At 48.4% G+C, this 22,267-nt stretch overlaps 1 protein-coding gene across 3 annotated transcripts in view; it reads right to left on the bottom strand.

Moving 5' to 3' along the window:
* Positions 1 to 313: 313 nt before the first annotated feature.
* WNT6 (Wnt family member 6) overlaps positions 314 to 22,267 on the bottom strand; it is a 331,238-nt gene continuing 309,284 nt past the window's right edge. For all 3 annotated transcript variants that reach the window (XM_069227120.1, XM_069227121.1, XM_069227122.1), the window contains exons 3-4: positions 21,771 to 22,072; positions 314 to 3,286 (exon numbers count right to left, since the gene is read on the bottom strand). In XM_069227120.1, coding sequence (XP_069083221.1) covers positions 2,825 to 3,286; positions 21,771 to 22,072 — 764 coding nt within the window. In that variant the 3' untranslated portion in view covers positions 314 to 2,824. The remainder of the gene's footprint in view (positions 3,287 to 21,770; positions 22,073 to 22,267) is intronic.

Here is a 22,267-nt window from a genome sequence, read left to right as displayed (position 1 = left end):
CAAACACCTGATAAAGCCCTTAAAAGTGAATTAATGGGCCGAAACCTTGTTGTTATAGACAGATTTAAATCTCTTGCATGAATTGTTTTGCTATATTTATTTAGAACCATGCTGTGTTGGGCTGCTTGGCTTTGTAAGGCACATAGGGGGTTATTCTAACTTTGGAGGAGTGTTAATCCGTCCCAAAAGTGACGGTAAAGTGACGGATATACCACCAGCCGTATTACGAGTTCCATAGGATATAATGGACTCGTAATACGGCTGGTGGTAAATCCGTCACTTTTCCGTCACTTTTGGGACGGATTAACACCTCCTCCAAAGTTAGAATAACCCCCATTGTGTCAATAACAAACAGGAATGCATACAGGTATAACACAGTTTGTTAGACAGCTTTTAGCAGTCACAGATATAAAGTTGCTTATTGTGAATAAGATTTTTCTTTTCTTTTGAGAAATTAATTTGTAGCCTGGCTGCTAATTTACCACCTATGTTCAACATAGCCTTTATGTTATATGTAACATTATGGTGATGAAATATATAATTGAACCAATGTATCAATAGTCAGGCTTGTGGGGGTTGCTTCTTTCTTATTTTATAGAAGTGCTTCTACAAGGATCCATTTCTCAAGAGACCACATGTCCCTTTCCTGAACTAGATCCAGTCCAACACACAGTGTACGTTGCTGCTGTGATGGAATGACCTGTCACACCCCTCTTTTTGTGATGTACAGCCCAAGGGTTTATGGTCGATCATTTGTTCTCAGTTTTCACCAACAAATGCCACTGAAGGGATGCCTGTTTCTGTTCCTGTACATGAGCTAGCCCACATCACTAGTGGTACACTTGGGAATGTCTCTTGTCTCTAATCCAGGCCATGTTTCTAGAGCATCAGACGCCACTCATTCTCCAGCCCTGCCTGAGTCCATCTAGACCAATATCTACTCTAGACAGGACACAAGCCATGCCAGTCGAGTCTTCATCTTTTGTTCAGTCCATGTCCAGTCTGCACTTCTTGCCCAACCCTTGTCACAGGACATGAACATCTGGTCATTGCCCTCATTCCACTGGAAATGGACAACTGCCTACTCCTCACCTCTGCACCAGTCCATTTTATTGGAATTGAACACCTGCTGTATGACCCATCTATTAAAGAACTCCTTCACTGTTAATTCATCCTGACCCTCCCCCCATCGATCTCACTGGAGGTGAACACCACTAACATCCTAATTTCTGTTTCTGGCCAGTTCTCTGGAGACACAGATGTGGCTCTTTTCTCATATCAACTCGCCCCCTACTCTACAGGTCAGAGAGGGTCAGGCATACTGATGTCTCATCCCTGTTTTTGGTTTATGCCATGTAACTGGAGAACTGCCTGTGTTTGTATTGGTTTCAGTGGCTCCTTACATATTACTGGAGATAAAGCAGGCGGTCCCTTTTACCTCCTCTGGCAGATATGTCACTGTAAATGTGACAATATTTAGATGTCCCCATCCCCTGCTCAATAAATCAGTAGAGGACACTGAAGATACGCATTTATTCCATATTTCTGATTTATTCAACTCAAGGTAAGAAGTTCTCTGGGCACATTCACAACCCAAAAGTTTTCAAGAGAAGTGCATGACATACCACCCACAGATATTTGCTTTGCTGTAAATACTGTTTGTTTATCCTATCCCTGGACCAATGCATATCCCTCGAGTTAAAGGACTTAATTGCTCAAATTTGTTCCTATCGAAACCCAATTTCAGCGAACCTGATGCATTGAGGGCAAAGGTCATTCATCTCTGCCTCAATTAAGGTCACTGGGGGCAAACACCCGCCCCTTTCATTCCTAACCTAACCAGGACTCCTTAACTGGAAAACATGCCCTGTTCCTAACTTCTGGCCGACCCTAAGTCATATGTGACATAAAACGCCCATGTTCCTCCTCCTGGACCAAAACCATCTCGTTTTTAAGCCCCTTTTTTTGCATGGCTCAACCCATGATATTTTATGAACAGACCGGCCTATCATCCCATGTTTACTCCAGTCTATATCTCTGGAGTGTACACTATTTACTGTTCCTCATGCCTAACCACTCCTATGCCTCTGCAATTATGTCTTCATCTTTGACATCTTGTAACATTTGCCACTGGACATAGCTTCTTCACAGATTCATAACTCAACTCCAGATATCTGTAGATATAAGTCTGCTGCACGTTGTATGTCTCGGCCTCTGCTGCCCAGAGGTTTGGAGTTAATGTACACTTTACTCAATTAAAAGCCACATGAAAGCCCGCCCTCAACTCCTTTGAGCCCCAAAGCATGAACCTCTGAAGTCCAATCTTTGATTGTACTCTGTAACAACACAGATCACATGCTAGTTCTTTTTCCCGCCCTCATCCTGCACGCTGACCGCTACTGATACGCGTGGGTGTCCTCCCCAGCTTTCCCAGTGCCTGCTGTTGGATGATGAGAGCCTGCTTTTCATGACACAAGCCCACATCAGATCATAAGAAAGTCAAGGTCTGGACCAACCACAAGCAGTCACGACACACGTCAAGAAGTTCATTATCGGTACATGAGTCTTCCTCCAAGTGGAATCTCACTCATCCTCACTCAATCCTTTTACTCTTCGATTGGAGGTGTGGATCCATCTTCTCCGTGCTTCGTGTTTTTTAATTCCACTCTTATCCCTTTCCTGGGATCCGCCATCTACGGGTTCTGGTACAAGTGCTAGGCCTCAGCTCTGGGGATAACATTGCAGCGCTCCAGCCCCACTAGGTAGGGTTCTTTGGCTTGGGGACATCACCGCTGATAACCTTGTCCATTAAGGGTCTCTGTCCTTACAAACACACACTGACCACTTTCTTGGTGACGCACTTCTTACACTGCACCACACAGCACCAGTGGAACCGGCACAGGCAGTTCTCCTCCAGCACAACTGTCTCCTCTCGGTAGCCCCGGCCACAGCAGAGCAGGTCGCACCCGCCCATGTCCATGGCGGTGGTGTTGCACACCCGCCCCCGCGTGCCGGGGGCCCCCGTCTTCCGGTTGGCCGTGCAGAAGTCCGGGGATTCGGCCGAGTAGATCAGGTCCCGCTTGTCGGGCGGCTTGATGTTGTGCCCCACCGGTACCACCGACTTGCCGTCATTTCCGGCCATGACCTTGAAGGCCCCGTTGAACTTCTCCAGCAGGCGGTCGCCCACCTCCCTGAAGTGGGGCATCTTCTTCCAGCAGGTGCGGAGCGTGCAGGAGCCCGAGAGGCCGTGGCACTTGCACTCCGTCCGCATGTGGTTCTTCACGGCCTGCAGGGAGGAGAAGAGGGAGGGGGGGAGAGATCAGCTGGGGAGATAACAACACGTGCAACCCAGAAGGAATTCCGAGGTGTCCCCTCAAGGCACGTCCCACTACCTCAGGAATGCCTCTCCGCGAGGAGCGCGGCTCTGAAGCCTGGGACTCGTGGCTAATTCATTCATGATTAATGTAGGCATCCTGTCTGCACCGGGCCTTTAATTAAAATGCCTGTGCCATCAGGGATGGGACCGGACAGGCCCCCCAGTCCCTGGCCAATCAGACATTCTAATCAGGTCCGCTTCTAAGTTTAGGAGTCATTGTGTGAGTGCGATCCCCTGCAGAATGATGCAGGTGTGTGTGTGTGTGCGGCTGGTGTGCGTGCGTGTGCGTATGCTGCAGTTGTGTGTGTGTTTTTTTATTTGATCCCGCACCTGTATGCCTGCGCACGTGTGTGCGTTCGACGTCCCATGTGTCTGTGTGTACTAAGGTGCATGTGTCATTGTGTATGCACCTCTGCTGTTGCATGTTTGGTTTTGTGAGACTCCGGCTGCACACTTACACACAGGCGCAGATGTATGTTTTTTGTGTATTCTCTACGTCTACATGAATTCTGTGGACCCCACTCAATAATTACTGGACCCGCCCGAGGACCCCAACTGAATTAATTTTGAAATCCGGGAACACCCACTGAGGACTACGGGGGCCCCCGTCTAAACATTCTCGAATATTTGAACCCGAAAAATAGTACACAAACAATACGGACTAATCCCTGAAACGAAAAACACACATGAAGACATATGTTATGCAATTCACAAACACAAATAAAAATCAAAATGTTAATTTCAGTGGGAATGTTGCGGCATCTTTAAATTCAGTCATCGATACTAACTTCTGTTAGATGCACTTACACTGCTCCCACAAATCTGGAGACACTCAGTTAGTTTTTAGCCTCCAAGGTTACATTCCTTCACATTTGCAAGACGTTTTAAAGTTTTCAACTTTACGTTTTGCTGCTTTATTTTTATGCACACTTTTTAACCTGTTATTATTAATACATTTTTTAACCATTCACGGATCCTGTGAATGGGCTTTGCGGGCACCCAGGGGTACCCGGCCCACAGGTTAAGAACCCCCGCTCCACATCTATGAGCCTAACTGGCCACGTGCGCAATGCTGCACGCAGAGAGAAGTCTTTTTCGTGTTCCTGTGAGCACAAAAAGAATGGTGTGTGTTATTTTAACTATGCTGGCATGAGGAGGACTGACATCTGACTGGTGGCATAATGGCACCTCACACAGACTACTTCAAAATGAGGTAATACGTCAGACAATCAATATAAATCCATCCCTCTGAGATTCTCTTCTGGTGGGTTACTAGAGGATGTTGACTTCTCTCTGTGCAAGTCCTTTTAAAATAGGGTAATGGATGTTTATCTTTTATTCAATAAGTGGTAAATTGTCTAAAAGTTCGTTCTAATGTTGAAGGCCCCACAAAAAACATCAGTAGTACGGTCATTCACTTGTTGTCTAATTCCATCAGGGGATCTTTCAATTTGGAAAATAAAGCAATACTTTTTATTGAGGAATTTTCTATCATATCATACTGTCTCCCACGCCACCCATAATAACCTCCTGAGATGCAGAGTGGCTCATTCTACAACTGAATCAATGTTAAAATGAAGAAGCTGATATGCTGATACCTCCCTGTGGCCTTTGTCAGGGTATGAGAAGTACTCAGAAGTTGATGACGGCGGGGGAAGGACCAAGGAGATGACAGGGGCTGCGCGGTGGATATTGATGAAGGAAGGTAGATGATTCCAGTTTCAAAGGATTTAAGCATGAGGGGATCCAAGGTTTTTGAAGGGTAAATGGTTGCAACACAGTTAGACCTTCAGGTTTGTAGGTGAGGAAGCGAGTATAGGCTGATAGAGGCAAAGGGCCATGGACTGAACCTTGGGAGACACCCACGAGGAAGGAAACAGACATAAACTGATCAGATCACCGGTTATCACTACTGAGAGATTGAACGCAGAATGTGCTGTATACGTGACATGATTACTCTTATTCTAATACATAGGGGCCTGGAATCCCTGGATGAAACCTTTCATCTAATTTCCTCACTAGAGGCAACTTGTGACGTCCCTAGTCACCCGTAAGAAGGAAGTGGCATAGCTGCGCAACTGTAATAACTTATTACAATGGGTTCTGAGGTTACAATGGTTTCTTCTCTGTTTTTCTAGCTAGAGAAATATAAACAGAGATATGATATTTATGGCAACATGTTTATTTTTTCAACACTTTAGGTAAATATAGGATCATAGACTCACTCTACATGTTCCTACACTTTCTGAGCTACAGCAGTTGTAAATTTGATTTGTAGTAAGTTGATTCAAGTGTCTTCTTGCAAAAGCTATGTAAATAATTTTAGTTGTGTTAATTTTGCTCTGACTCATTCATATGGGAAGGATTAAGGTGTGACCATGTATTGTAAAGAGTAAAGTACCCCCTGACGTAGAGTATAAGGATATTGCAAGCCACCATGGAGTCCTAAAACCTTATAAAACAACTCGGCCTTCAGTCTTGTTCCTCTGTGTGGTCATGGAACTCCTCAGACACTTGCAAAATCCATATGGTGTATGCAGGGGCTACTTAATCCCACATATACTGAGAATGAGTTGTTTGAGGAGTAAGAGATGAACCATTTCTAGAGGTGAGTATGTTGAGAATGTGCTAGGGATTCAGCGGATGAGTCTGAAAGGATGATAGGAAAAGGTTGTTTTATGCAAACTGTGGAAGTAAAGTTGTTTCAATGGAGAGAGCAGCACGGAGGCCCACTGAAAGGTGTGAATCAGGGTATTTTAGAGTACATGGTGGTCAAGGCTATTGAAAGCCGGTCTTCAAGGAATTTAGAATAAGATGAAAGGCAGCACATTAGCTGACAGTTAAGGAGAAGTTGACTGAAGTGCCCAGCCGGACATAAAAACAACTTGGATACACTGAGTGAAGCAGATGTGCGTAATAGATCCTGAAAGAGAAAGCTAAATGTTTAACAATTTTGGGCCGATGGAGTCAGAAGGAATAAATGATGGATTAGAAGATTTATCAATAGGAAGGAGGTCAGCAGGAAAGGTAGAGGGAGGTGAGGCAAACATGAATAAACATCAAAGGAAAGTGTCAGCAACAGGTAAGAGAAGTATATGTTCTCCTGATATTTTCAATTTTGACTGGAAATAAAGAGCAAATTTATTGGTCTTGAAGGTGGCCAAGGTGATTGCGATGCCAGATTGGAAGAGCAGTGATTGTAGAGATAGGGTAACTGTTAGACCTGGCATCCTTGTTGTGGTTCCCCTGTCTTTTTGCCCCTGCTTCCTGTGTTTTTGCTCTCTATGTAAACTGTATGTATAATTGGCTTTTCCATGATTGGCATATTTGGTTTACTAATAAGTCCCTAGAAAAGGGCCCTTGAGGTTCCCAGGGCCTGTAAATCAAATGCTACTATTGTGCCTGCAGCACTGATTGTGCCACCCACATGAGTAGCCCTGTAATCATCTCTCAGACCTGCCACTGCAGTGTCTGTGTGCGCAGCTTTAAAATGCCAATTCGACTTGGCAAGTGTACCCACTTGCCAGGCCCAAACCTTCGTTTTTTGTACATGTAAGGCATCCCTAAGGTAAGCCCCAGGTAGCCAACTGGGCAGGGTGTAATGTATTTTAAAGGTAGGACATGTACTGATGTGTTTTACATGTTCTGACAGTGAAATAGTGCAAGGCCTATCTCTCTCATAGGTTAACATGGGGGGCTGCCTTCAAATATCTTTTAAGTGCAGTTTCCCATTGGGAGCAGATCGAGATTTGGAGTTTGGGGTCTCTGAACTCACAATTTAAAAAATACATCTTTTGGTAAAGTTGATTTTTAGATTGTCAGTTTGAAAATGCCACTTTTAGAAAGTGGGCATTTTCTTGGTTAACCATTCTATGCCTCTGCCTGCTTGTGGAATCCACATCTGTGTTAGACTGACATTTGGGTTGTGTGTAAATTCCCTCTAGACAGTGACACAAAGGGAGCTGGGTGTAGCTTGCATATCCTGATGAGTCTCCTGGGCTAGAGTTGGGAGGGAGGAGCTGACACTTACACCTGAAAGGTCTGTGCCTGTCCTCACACAATGCAGTCTCCAACTTCCTGGAACGTGCCTAGGGCCAGGCCTGGGGGAAGGATCTTGTCAACAACAGAGACTTTCTTTTGAAGTTTGCCTACTTCAAAGGCAGAAAGGGGTATAAATAGTGCACCCAAAACCCCAGACTTTACTTCTGGATCAAGAGGAACCTCTGTCAAGGATAAGAGCTGAATAGCTGGAGGAGGAGTACTGCTCCTTTGCCAGTGACTGTGCTTTGGTGGATTGGCCTGCAGTTGCTGCTTCTGCCTTTTGAGAGGACAAAGACTGGACTTCGCTGTGTTTTCCTGCTTGTGAAGTGTCTCCAAGGGCTTAGACTGAGCTTGCACCCTGTTCTGAAGACTCAGGGCCATCAAAGACTTCCTCTGCCAGAACCTGGACTCTCTTGCTGAGACTCCAACCCTGACAAGTGGTGCGTAGTCTAGTCCCTGGGCCCTTCAAAGGAGAAGCTGGTGGAACCAAGACTGAAATTCACACACAGAAGCTGTGCAGGAGAAAAATCGACACAGAACTTGGTTCACAGCTGAAAAATCAATGCTCCACCTGCATCGCGGCTGGGAAATCGCCGCAACACCCATGTGCAGCTGGTAAAATGGATGCATCACCCATGTAGAGCGACTCTTCACCATCATGCTGCAGAATTTCGCATGCATCGGCACTGAGCGTGAAAATCACAGTGAACCAGCGTGGATCCGAGGTTGCCCGTCCGGAAATCGGCGCACCGCCCTTCTGCAGGAGAGAAAAATGAAGCATTGCCTACCCGAATGGAGGAGAAACAACGCACGGCCTCACTTGTGAGTAAGGAATCAATGTAACGCTGACTTTTCCGATGCGTGCTCACGCATGCAGCTTTATTTTGGGTGAAATCCAGCAACTTTGTGTAAAAACAACGCATCCATTGATTTCTATGGATTAAGACTCTTTTTTAACTATAAAAATTCATAATTTTGCTTGTGTATGTTGGATTTTTGTAATTTTGGTCTTGTTTGCATCGCTCTTCTGTGGGAGAGAAATACGACGCATCGCCTACCCGACTGGAGAAGAAACGACGAACTGCCTCACTTGCGAGTAAGGAATAGACGCATAGCTGACTTTTCCGGCGCACGCTCTCCTGCACGGTTTTATTTTTGATGCAAACCAGGGACTTTGTATAAAAACAAAGCATCAATTGATTTCTATGGATTAAGGCTCTTTCTACTTCAAAAATCCATAACTTTGCTTGGATTTTTATGTTAGAATTTTGTCGTTTTGGTCTTGTTTGACTTAGATAATTATTGCCTATTTTTCTAAACTGGTGTTGTGTCACTTTTGTGGTGTTTTCTTTGTGTTTCTGTGTGTGTTGGTACAAATACTTTACATATTGCCTCTGAGATGAGCCTGACTGCTTGTGCCAAGCCAACAAGGGGGTGACCAGGGGTTGCCTGAGGAGTGTAACTCCCTTACCCTGACTAGAGTGAGGGTCCCTGCTTGGACAGAGTACATACTGACTGCCAACCACAGACCCCATTTCTAACATTGGTGTTCAGTGGTGAGGATAGGACTTGTATTTGTACTTGACATACAGTGATTGGTGTACACTACTGTTACAGTGCAGACCATTACGTGACCATATACTACTTGTTTTTCTCTCTGTGGATTTTTTCTGCTTTCTTTTTGATCTTTTCCCCTGGGGATCTCTCTGGCTTTTTGGAACTTTTTCATCTTTATTGCACTTCACCACAAGTATGTCTCAATCTGGGAATGCCCCAGCTGTTGCTACAAAGTTGTGTTTGAGTTGGAGAAACTGGAGGAGTATACAGTGGCTCAGCTTAAACAATTTTGCAAAGAACTTTCCTGCCCAATCAAAAGCTCCACTAGGAAGGAGGAGCTACAAAAGGCACTGAGGCACTGGTTGGCAGCTAAGGAGGCTGGGGGGCACACAGAGTAGGAGAATGTGGATGAGGAGGTGCATAGCATACATGATGTTGTGTTGGGTAACCAGGACCTGCCTGGGAGGAGGGCCTCCAGGCTTGTCAGTAGTGTTTCTTTCAAAGGTCTGACTCCTGAGGAGTTGCAGGACAGACAAGCAGAGAGAATTCACCAATGCAAATTAGAGAAACTTAAAATGGAAATAGAAGAGAAAAGATTAGCCATGGAAGAGAAAAAGATGCTTTTTGCTCACGAGATAAGTTTGAGAGAGCTGGACCAAATGAGCCAGTCCAGCAGAGATGGTGGCAGCAATACCACAGTGCAGCCTGAAAGGAGAGTACACATCCCAAAGGATTTAGTGAAGGATTTCAAAATGGAGGATGACATATACCTGTAGTTTAAGGGGTACGAGTCAGCTCTCCACATGAACATGGTCCCTGAGGTACACTGGGGGACAGGTCTGTGGGAGCACTTTGAGGTAGAGGGGAGGGATACCCTGACATCATTAGGGGATCCCCAGGGACTCACCTATTCTATCATGAAGGACGCCCTACTCACTAGGTATGGTTTCACCCCTGAGCAGTACAAGGAAAACTTTAGATCCTATAAGAAAAAGGATTCCCAAACTTGGTTGGATTCTTTCTGCAGGTCACTGGATGGTTGGGTGAAGGGCAGCAAGGTAACAACTTATGAGGGGCTGTACAATTTGATTGCATGGGAGCACTTGTATAGTCCTTGTTTTCCAGAGCTGCACCAGCACCTAATTGACAGCAAGCTGACTGATCCCAGGAAGCTTGCCCAGGAAGCAGACCACTGGGAGAGTACCAGGGTCGTGAAAGAGGTTTGGGGGAGACTCCGTCAAGGGTATGCAGGGTTCCCATCAGAAGAAGTGGGGGGATAAGGGTTAATAGGGGGAGGTCTCTAAAAAGCCCCAACCTAGTTCCAAGGGTAAGAAGTCCCAGCCCCCAAGTGAGAAGAAACCATGGATCTCTTCAGGGAAACCTGCAGAGAAGGGTCCCCGCAAATGTTATGCATGTGATCAGGTTGGTCACTTGAGGGGGAACCCTACATTTCCCAAGTGGACATGGGCACCCACTGGTGCTCAGTCACAGGGTTTGGCCAGTGTAGCTCTTGGGGAGGAGTTGGTTCCAGGAGAAAGGTGGGATCCAGCTGAGATGACCCTTGTCTCACTAGGGGACATTGAGATGGTCCGGAGGACCCCCGTGCCTGAGAACACTAATAAGAACAGGCAGTGAGTGACCATCACTGGACAGAGGGTGGCGGCTCTGAGAGACACAGGAGACAGTTTGACTACTGGGAGGTGTCACTTGGTATCTGAAGAGCAAGTAGTTCCCCATGTGCTTCACCATGTAGTTGCGGTAGACAACTCAGAACGCCTGTGTAAGGCGGTGCAGGTTCCCTTTGAGCGGGGGGGGTCTCAAGTTTCTTGAGGGTAGCTGTGAGTTCAACCATGCCTGTTGATTGTCTGCTAGGCAATGACCTGGAGGATTCCCCTTGGAGTGAGGTGGAACGCCGGGCACACTTAGAGATGTTGAGTCTGTCTGGGTGGGTGTGTGTGACCACTCGGCCTATGGTAGCCCTACAGGGTGATCAGGAGGCCCTGGAGCCTGAAAAAGTGGTACCTGCCAGGAAGAGGGAGGACAACGGGGATACCAGCCCCAGAAGTTCCCACGGTCCGGGAGGAGACTGAACCTGAGGGGGACGAACGGAACCTACACGCGAACAAGTGGCTGAACTGGGGAGGTGCACAAGCTTACCGAATGGCAGCAGGAAGGCGTCCCACCAGGGAGGAATTCTGTGAGGCACAGAAGTCATGCCCTACTCTTGAGGGTCTGTGGCTGCAGGCTGCAGACCAGGCATCTGGCAAGGAATCTGGATCACACTGGATCTATTGAAAGGGTGGCCTCCTATATAGTGAGACTAAGGTTGCTGAGCCTGGGGCAGCACATGTGCTGGTGGTACCCCAGTGCTTCATGGCCTTCCTACTAGGTCTGGCTCAAGATGTGCCTTTAGTAGGACATTTGGGGAAGGACAAGACCTTTAAGAGGCTTGTTAACCCCTTTTACTGGCCCCAAATGTGCAGGCACTCTGATGCACTTTACAGGTCTTGCCAAACTTGTCAGGCAAGTGGCAAGAGTGTGGGGAAGTGCAAGCCCCCCCCGACTTTTTGCTGTCATGAGCACCCCTTTTGAGAGGGTGGGTATTGACATTGTGGGTCCTCTGGATCCAAAGACAGCCATGGGCAACAGGTTTATCCTGGTCTTGGTGGACCATGCCACCTGGTACCCAGAGTCCACCCCTCTGAGGTCAATTACAGCACTTGTGGTGGGCTGGGCATTGATGGGGATTTTCACTCACTTGGGGTTCCCGTAGGAGGTGGTATCGGACAGGGGTATCAACTTCATATCTACCTACATGAAGTCTCTGTGGAAGCAGTGTGGGGTAACCTACAAGTTCACTGCTCCATACCACCCCCAAGTAAATCGCTTGGTTAAAAGGTTCAACTGCACCCTGAAGGGCATGATTATGGGTCTGTCAAAACCCCTGAGGCGTAACTAAGACATCCTCTTGCCGTGCCTTCTGTTTGGTTACAGGGAGGTGCTGCAGAAGGGACTTCATTTTAGCCTCTTTGAACTGCTGTATGGCCATCCTGTGAGGGGACCTCTGAGTCTGGTAAAGGAGGGCTTGGATAAAACCTCCAGTAAGCCCCCATGACATGTTTAGTTACTTGTTGGCCTTCAGAAACAAGACTGTGTGCTTTACGAAGCTTGCTCAGGAGAACCTAGAAGCAAGCAAAGAGGCATGAAACGCTGGTATGACCTGAATGCCACTCTGGTTGAGTTTCAGCCTGGCCAGAAAGTGTGAGTCATGGCCCCAGTGGAGCCTCGCACTCTCCAAGACAAGTGGACTGGGCCTTTTGGGGTGGTGGAGCGCAAGAGTAATGTCACCTACTTGGTGAACTTGCAGAGTCCCAGGAAACCTTTCCGGTCCCTGGATGTGAACCGCCTCAAACCTCACTTTGAGAGGACTGAACTGTCTATGCTCTTGGCAACAGATGATGGGGTGGAGGAGGAGAGTGAGCACCTCTTCCTGACCTCCTGTCTGCCCAGTAGAAAGATGGGTCTGTGGAGGGTGTGAACCTCTCCCCAACAATGACACCAAAGCAACAGAGGGACTGTCACCAGTTGCTGGGACAGTTTGCCTCCTTGTTTTCCTTGACCCCAGGGGTCACTCATCTGTGTACCCATGATGTGGATGCTGGGGACAGTCCACTGTGCAACACAAGGTTTAGGGTGACTGGCAAGGTCAGGGCCAGCATCAAGGATGAGGGTTCCAAAATGTTGGCGTTAGGGGTAATCGAGTTCTCCAGCTGTCCTTGGGCTAGCCCGTTGGTCTTTGTCCCAAAGACTGCTGCCCCCGGTGCCACCCCAGAACTGATGTTTTGTGTGCACTACGGTAGACTCAACATTGTCACTAAGATTGATACGCACCCCTTCCCCAGAGCTGATGAGCTTATAGATTGGTCACCAGGCAGGTCGCTCCCCCCATCTGCCACGCAGCCCCCTGTGGGTTGAACCTCCGTTGCCACTTTTGCCGCCTGACTACTCGCTCCCTTTTTTCTATTCCCCTGAGCTTGTGCTTCTGTGCCACTTGTTTTTTCCATTCTGTGCCCCTGTGTTTTGCTTCTATACCCCTGTGCTCTGTTGTCCCTCTCCCGCCGTCTTTTTCCGCCGTTTTTTCCCTGGGTTTTCCCCTGGGTTTTTCCCCGGGTTTTTCCCTTGCTGCTGAGCCCCTGCTGCCCCGCCCCCTTCACTCCCATTGGCCGCCCGCTCCCACCTCCCAGCTGCTCCTCCCTCCCTCTGCCCTCATATGGAGGCCGCGAAGCGGTGGTAGAGAGCGACCTTTGACCCTGTCACCAGGCAGGTCGCTCCCCCCATCTGCCACGCAGCCCCCTGTGGGTTGAACCTCCGTTGCCACTTTTGCCGCCTGACTACTCGCTCCCTTTTTTCTATTCCCCTGAGCTTGTGCTTCTGTGCCACTTGTTTTTTCCATTCTGTGCCCCTGTGTTTTGCTTCTGTACCCCTGTGCTCTGTTGTCCCTCTCCTGCCGTCTTTTCCAGCCGTTTTTTCCCTGGGTTTTCCCCTGGGTTTTTCCCTTACTGCTGAGCCCCTTCTGCCCCACCCCCTTCACTCCCATTGGCCGCCCCGCTCCCACCTCCCAGCTGCTCCTCCCTCCCTCTGCCCTCATATGGAGGCCGCGAAGCGGGCGCGCCGCTGGCGCGCCGAAGGCGTGCCTAAGGCAAGCCCGTCCGCGCCCGTCCGCGCCTGGACCACACCCAGCACCAGCACCAGAACCCCTGGAACCCACACCCCCCCCAACGCCAGACTGCACTACGACGCAAGCACCCTCCACGCACTCAACACCAGACGAGACCAGCCCTGCTACCAGGCCACCCCGAAACGCACCCAGGGGCCTTTCACCTGCCGGAACTGCAGATTCTCCAGCATCTAACCCTCCACACCACCAGCCAGAGAACCCAACCACCTCCGCTGCATCCTCCTCAACACCCGCTCTGCTCGCAAGCACGCCATCGAACTTTGGGACCTCCTAGACTCCACTGCCCCTGACGTTGCCTTCCTGACGGAGACCTGGCTGAACGCCACCTCAGCACCAGACATTGCCATAGCCATCCCACAGGGCTACAAGATCTCCCGCAGAGACCGCACCAACGGAGTGGGAGGAGGAATCGCCATCATCCACAAAGACTCCATCAAAATCTCAACGAACACCGATGACACCCTCACCACCGCCGAGCACATGCACTTCCAGATCCACACCGACCCCAACACCACCCTCAGAGGAACTCTCATCTACAGACCTCCCGGACCCCGCCCACAGTTCAGTGACACCATCGCTGACCTCATCAGCACCCACGCCCTCGCTTCCACGGACTACATCCTCCTCGGGGACCTGAACTTCCACCTCGAGAACAACAACGACGCCAACTCCACCGCCCTGATCGACAACCTCGCCAACCTCGGACTCAAACAGCTAGTAACGACAACCACTCACACCGCTGGACACACGCTTGACCCCATCTTCTCCGCAAGCCCCCACGTCTCCTTCAACCACACCACCGAACCACACTGGACCGACCACAGATGCGTCCACTTCACCTTCAGAAAACCCACCACACACCCCCGCACCCAACAGCTACCACGCCGCTGCTGGGGCAAGGTCACCGGGGACCAACTGACTACCGCCCTCGCCCTGAGACCACCCACCAACCCCACCGACCCAGACACTGCCGCGACCAACCTCACACAGTGGATCAACGACTGCGCCAACACCCTCGCCCCTCTCAAGACCTTTACAACCAACCACACCAACAAGAAAGCCACCTGGTTCACAGAGGACCTCCGTATCTCCAAGCACACCTGTCGGAAGCTGGAGAAGAAATGGCTCCACGACCGAACACCAGACAACCACACAGCCCTCAAGAGTGCCACCCGCAGACATCACCAACTCATCAGGACCGCCAAGAAGACCGCCTTCAAGGACCGCCTAGACAACAACGCACACAACACCAAAGAGCTCTTCAGCATCGTGAAAGAACTCTCCAACCCCAGCTCCATCACCAATGACATCCCGCCATCTCAAGACCTGTGCGACTCCCTGGCCACCTTCTTCCACCGCAAGATCACCGACATCCACGACAGCTTCAACCCCGACCCCCCCTCAACCACCACCGAGTCCACCACCCCTGCGACTACCACTCGCACCAGTCGCCTGACCGCCTGGTCCAGCGTCAGCGACGAAGACACCATCAAAACCATGAACTCCATCCACTCCGGATCCCCATCGAACCCCTGCCCTCACCACGTCTTCAACAAAGCCAGCGCAGCCATCGCGCCCCACCTCCGGAAAACAATCAACTGTTCCTTCGAGACAGCAACCTTCCCAGAAAGCTGGAAGCACGCCGAGATCCACGCCCTTCTGAAGAAGCCCAAGGCGGACCCCAAGGACCTCAAGAACTTCCGTCCCATCTCCCTGCTCCCTTTCCCGGCAAAAGTGATCGAGAAGATTGTCAACAAACAGCTGACCCGCTACCTCGAAGTCAACAACATCCTGGACCCGTCCCAATCTGGTTTTCGCAGTAACCACAGCACCGAGACCGCCCTCATCGCCGCCACTGACGACATCCGGACCCTGATGGACAAAGGAGAAACATCTGCCCTCATCCTCCTGGACCTATCAGCAGCCTTTGACACGGTCTGCCACCGCACCCTATCAGCACGCCTCCATGAAGCCGGTATCCAAGAGAAGGCCCTGGCCTGGACCACATCCTTCCTCTCCGGCAGAACCCAGAGCGTCCGCCTCCCACCCTTCCGCTCCAAAACCACTGAGATCATCTGCGGCGTCCCACAGGGATCCTCCCTCAGCCCGACACTGTTCAATATCTACATGGCCCCCCTCGCCAACGTCGCACGACAACACAACCTCAACATCATCTCCTACGCCGACGACACCCAGCTGATCATATCCCTCACCGAAGATCCCGACACCGCCAAAGCTAACCTCCACCGAGGAATGAAGGCCATAGCCGACTGGATGAAGGACAGCAGACTGAAGCTGAACTCAGACAAGACGGAGGTCCTCATTCTCGGACCCATCCCATCAGCCTGGGACGACTCTTGGTGGCCCACGTCACTAGGCACAGCCCCGAACCCACGGACCACGCACGCAACCTGGGGGTCATCCTCGACTCCACTCTCTCCATGACCAGGCAAGTCAACGCCATCTCCGCGTCCTGCTTCAACACCCTCCGTATGCTCCGCAGGATCTTCAAATGGATCCCCCTTGACACGAGAAAAAACGTTACCCAGGCCCTCATCACCAACAGACTCGACTACGGGAACGCCCTCTACTCAGGAACTACAAACAAGCTCCTGAGATGACTCCAACGCATCCAGAACGCCTCGGCCCGACTCATCCTCGATGTCCCCCGCCGCAGCCACATCACACTCCACCTAAGAGGCCTGCACTGGCTCCCCATCAACAAAAGGATCACCTTCAAGCTCCTGATCCACGCACACAAAGCACTGCACAACACCGGACCCACCTACCTCAACAACCGACTCAGCTTCCACACCCTCACCCGAAGCCTCCGCTCAGCCAACCTCGCCCTCGCCACAGTCCCCCGCATCCGAAAAACCACAGCCGGCGGCAGATCCTTCTCCTACCTCGCCGCCAAGACCTGGAACACTCTCCCCACCATCCTACGACAGACCCAGGACCTGCTGGCCTTCAGAAGACTCCTCAAGACCTGGCTCTTTGACCAGTAGCACCCCCCCTCCCCAGCGCCTTGAGACCCTTGCGGGTATGTAGCGCGCTTTACAAATGCAGTGATTGATTGATTGATTGATTGGTTGGGAGCTGCCAGGTTTCTCATCAAGTTTGACTTAACGTCTGTGTACTGGCAGATTGCCCTAACTGATGAGGCCCATGAGTGATCAGCATTTCCCACCCCAGAAGGGCATTACCTGTTCAAGGTTATGCCCTTTGGGATGAAAAATGCCCCTGCTACCTTTCAGAGGTTGGTCAATCAGGTGTTGTCTGGACTGGAGGATTTCAGCGCTGCCTACCTAGATGGCAGTGTTCAGCTGCAGCTGGGAGGAACACCTGCAAAATCTCTGTGAAGTGTTGAAGGCCATGCAGAAGACAGGCCTCACTATTAAGACCAGTAAGTGCCAAATAGAGCAGGGACTTGTGGCTTACCTGGGACACCAGGTGGGGAGTGGCCAGGGGGCAGCCCTGCAAAAAACCAAAATGAAACCATTCTTGCTTGGGAGCCTCCCAAAACCCATTCAGAACTGAGAGCCTTTCTAGGTCTCATTGGGTATTACAGGAGGTTTGTCAAGAGGAATGGCACCATTGATGCCCCCTTGACAGAGCTGACCTCCAAAAAGCAGCCCAAGAAAGTGATCTAGACTGAGGCTTGCTAGGCTGTTTTCGATGCCCAGAAGGCAGCCGTGTACTCGGCACCCGTGCTTAAAGCACCCGACTTCTCCAAGGAATTTGTTGTGCAGACTGATGCTGTAGAGCATGGTGTGGGGCTGTTCTAGCACAGCTAAACAAAGAGAGCCTAGACCAGCCTGTAGCCTTCAGTAGTAGCAGGTGACTTCCCTAGGAACGGAAGTGGAGTGCAATTGAGAGAGAAGCTTTTGCTGTGGTATGGGCACTGAAGAAGCTGAGTTCCTACTTGTTTGGAGTTCACGTCCGGGTTCAGACAGACCACAGCCCCCTCAGATGGTTAATTTAGACTAGGGGTGAAAACCCAAAACTGATGAGGTGGATAATCTCCCTACATGGGAATGGACATTACGGTGGAACACCACCCTGGTACAGAACATACCTTGATGCCTTTACGTATTGCAGGGCATTATGCATGAGATCCCTCGGAGGGTGTTTTGGGAACTGGATAAGCTCCTGGTGGAAGTGCTGTAGAGGGAAATTCGGCAGAATTGGACTTGCCACATTGAGGATGGAGTGGGACAAGGGGGTAATGGAGGTCCCTGACCTGGAATTGTATTACTTTGCATCCCACCTGCAGCATGCAGTGCATTGGTTTGATGCCGACTCCACCTGGGAAAGATCTGTCCTGGCCGGCACTACTGGTAGCGAGGACTTAGAATCCTTCCTGCTATACAGGGAAAGAGCACCCAGGAGTTCATCACTAGTGGTGAACCTTGAGTGCAGGATCTGAGAACTAGAAGTGAGAGGGGTGCTACATAGGACACCATTTGCGCCAGATCTGGAGATATTGTACATTAGACCCTTTGCACAAATTGCCAGAAACATGTCTGTAGCTGGCTGACGAGAGGGAGGCTGTATAACACTGACAGGTCTATATCCATCTGGCGGGTTAATCACCTTACCAGAGGTGATACACTCATTTGCGGTGGTACAGGCCAGTTTTTTCAAAATGCCAATATAGCAGCCACAGCTAGGGAGATATGGCCCAGATTCCTGGATGCCCCACCCCCCACCCAGACTATGGTGGCACTATTGTCACTGGCTGGTGATAGGAGACTTATCATTAACATTACCACGCATTACGGGTGGCCAAATCCAGGACTACCCCTAGGGTGGAACACACATGTCAGCGGCTAAGCGAGCACCCTTTACCAGCCGCAGAGTGGATAAGAATACAAAGTGGGGTGCAAGAGTTCTCAACAAACGTGTGCTTCAAACTGGCTCAATACAATGTGATACATCTAAACTACGCCACACCCCAGCATTTACATTTAATATATCCTACAAAAAGTGCAGAATGACCGCGATGCTGGTATACAACAGCAGATTTCCTCCATATGGGGTGGACCTCCAATTATAGACTACTGGGACATGATCTTAGACCATCTACACACGGTGACTTGATAGCCACAAGAGCGGGAACTTAGACGATGTCTGCTAGGACTGGTCCCCGACATGAAAAAAAAGGAAGCTGCAGAAAATTCACACTGCTGGGCTTGACCTTGGCCACAAGACAGATAGCTATTAGATGGCTCAGCCCAACACCTCCTCTGACAGATGATTGGCTGAGGGGTATGACGGAATGTGCTGGCACGGAAGAGGCTAATATGAAAAGAGTCAGACGTGATGATGAATTGGCAGATTATCTGCTTGCATGGGGAGCCACAATGCATGATCTTACAGACAAAGTGCATAGTGCACATTACCCTCATTGATGTGTTGGGCTCCCAGAGTGGGGACTCTAAAGAGACAGAGAATGGAAGACATCTGCTGGGAGCAGGGGTCAACCTGTTGAATGGTGATGTAGGGGCGAGGGTCCATTGATTTGCAAGCTCTGAAACTTTAGGTGCTATGAGTATCCTTCTGATACTGCCAGATGCAGTGAGCCAAACACAGGGGCTGGGTTTGGGAGGGGGATTGTTCCCAGTTGTTGTTTTGGGTACCATTATCTGCATTTGTTAACAGTGGGTAATGTAATGTTTTGAATTTCACAAAATAATACATATGGCAGTATTGTATATTCATGCATTGTTCGTGGTGGTACTGTATGAAGCTGAAATGACAATAAAATAAATATTTTAAAAAATACAACTGCCTTCAAACTTTTAACCTTTCGGACTACTTTTAGGTAGAGGTATACACACGGATGTCTTCCCTTAAAATTAAGGTATCCAATGGCTGAAATGAGCCAGCTCATTTCCCTGCATTGAGCGCTTTTATGATTTTGTCAGAAGAAATGAGGCTGGCAAGACATGGAAAGTTGTCTGTAGGCCAGACTCAAAACATATTCACTTTTCAGTGATTATTGCGGCTTACATTTCTGTTTAGTTCAGAAAGACAGGGCCTGTCACAGCACAAGAGAGTGACTAGCTTATGCCAAAGGACAGCTGGAGCTGGACTGCTGCATAGGTGACAGGAGGTGACTGTCCCCTTACGAGGCCAGAAAAGTAAAACTGAGTTGTGGGCAGGAAGCTGGCACCTAGCCAATGCTCTGTTTGTGGGCCTGTACCCATAGCAATAGCCGACAAAAAGAACATTCTCCTTGAAAACATTCCATACTGGGTGCTAATAGTTAATAATACATTTGTGTGAGTAAAACTCTATCTCCTGGGGGCAAAGGAAATAGAGATTCTTTCCACTTTTCAGATTTTGATATGATGTAACATGTCGCCATGTGGGTGTTTCTCTTTTTATCTTTGACTAACAATTAATTTGTAATTTTTTTTTTGAGATTTCAGTGTGAAAAGATTGTTGGACAAAATGTACGTTTTGATTTCATATTTGACACTGCCCTGTTATTGTTGTGGCACCTACATTTGTTAAAATATGTCATCAACTTGTGATGGCCAATTTCAACCTTTAGAAGGAGTCTGCAGTATATTTTTTCTTTGGAAAAATTACTTCAGCAAAGTGAGCTGTGATTCTATTTTAGTATCTGTAAAATATAATTTATTAAGTGGAGTGCATTGATAATGCCTCCCACCTGTGTACTAATTAGATTAATGTTTTGTATGTTTTTTTCCTAAGGCAATAGTTTGTTCTAACACATTCTGCTTCAGTATGATTTCATATATTCAATTTAAAATTTGTTTTTGTTTCAATTACATATAAGATTGATTTGCTATATTTATGGTATTTGTAACTGAGTGAGTATTCATTAGTGCTACAAATGACTTATTGTTGAACTTCCTAAATGTGTTATTCATGATAATCAGCCACCAATTAATTTCAATATTGAAGCCCATCCTTTTGTGTTGTGTATCTGAGTATGACTGGTATGTGTCTAGTAGTAGTTTTTTGAACTATGAATACTTGAACGGATTGAGAAGTGTTTACCAAGTTTGCTAGTACTTATCCAACCTGTGAATTTATTAAATGTTTGCTATCTCTATCCAAAGTGCTTCCTTCCTCTTCATTACCTAGCTGAGAAATTAAATATCCATTGCATATGATCACTATCGCACTTGACGGGCTATAAACTAGCTTCCACTACATGTAACTGTTGAGTATGGATTACTGGACTTCTAACTCCAATGTCCAGCAGAACAAGCAGGGAAACTGAAGCCTTTGAAAACCAGTAAAACATAATCTTCACTTTAGAAAACAGGTCAAATATCCTGCTGGATTCAAAGGAAATTTCCACCAGTGAACTGACTGATAGGTAAGGAACTTTGTTTTCCATTTTTATACATAATACAACCAGAAAAATATGTTCTATTATCTGTGTTCATTTAAAAAAATGGAAAAATACAGAAAATATTTCTTGTGTTGAATGACTCGCTACTCTGGGGCCAGTATCTGTGCAGATTAACAGCAGGGGAAATAGATATTCCCTTAAGAATCTGGAGCTGTGGACATGTGATACTAAAATGAATATGTTTTTATATCAGCGTATTTTTAGTTGTAAAGCCCATCACCCACCCAAATGTAGGTCTACATTTATCAGTTAACTAAATGTGGAAATACAGAAGTGGAAACTTCAGTTTTATTATCACCTAAAAATATGAACCAATATAAGGCAGTATCTTGCATGCCTGTTAACGTGTCACATATATGTGCAGATAGATTGTCCTATCACACTTTCAGACTACACAGGAGTGGTGTGGATAGTGCAGGGATCACTTTTCATACCCGACCCTTATTGCTAGGGCTGTGCTTGTTGAGCCACTGAATAATAAATTCCAGTTACATTTGCAGGATGCCTATATATGTGTGATGAAAATGCACATGTAATGAAATTCATTGGTGATTATGTGCATGCTTTTTAATTCTTAAAACTTGAAATTATTTTAGTGTCATTGATTGAACAAGTCCAGCTCTACCTATCAGTACACTCCAGGCAGGTGAACTCCTCCTTACCAGTCGCCCTGCCTCATTGTTGTGCAGGTCTACGAGGGTGCGGATATCGCTCTGCCCTTTCTTCCTCTTGGCATCCATGAACTGCTTGGACTTCTCGTACCCGTACTCCACGTCATCTCCGCAGCCCCCCCACTCCCAAGCCGTGCCCTCTGAACTCTGGCCCGGGAAGGGAAGAGGGGGCGCCCTGCTGCGTATCACTTCACAGCCGCACTGGAGCAGCTCCCCCATGCTGCAGGCCTGCGTCACAGCATGGATCACCCCCGCTGCGGTGATGGCGTACACGAAGGCCGTCTCTCTGATGTCTGCAAGAAAGAGAAAGCCATGTCACTGTTCTGCTTATTTGTATTTACTCAGAAATTATTTGAGTTAGCAGAACTTGGCAGAGGTGTCTTCAGTAAATCAATTTTATCTAAGATATGAAAATCTCGACCAAATCAACATCTTCCCTAGTTGCCCAAGTGTAACAAACCCTCTGTTGTCCAAAGGAAGTAACTGTT

This window comes from Pleurodeles waltl, chromosome 3_2 (assembly GCF_031143425.1).
Source record: "Pleurodeles waltl isolate 20211129_DDA chromosome 3_2, aPleWal1.hap1.20221129, whole genome shotgun sequence".
Classification (NCBI taxonomy): Eukaryota; Metazoa; Chordata; class Amphibia; order Caudata; family Salamandridae; genus Pleurodeles; species Pleurodeles waltl.
This window is presented reverse-complemented; position numbering and strand designations above follow the sequence as displayed.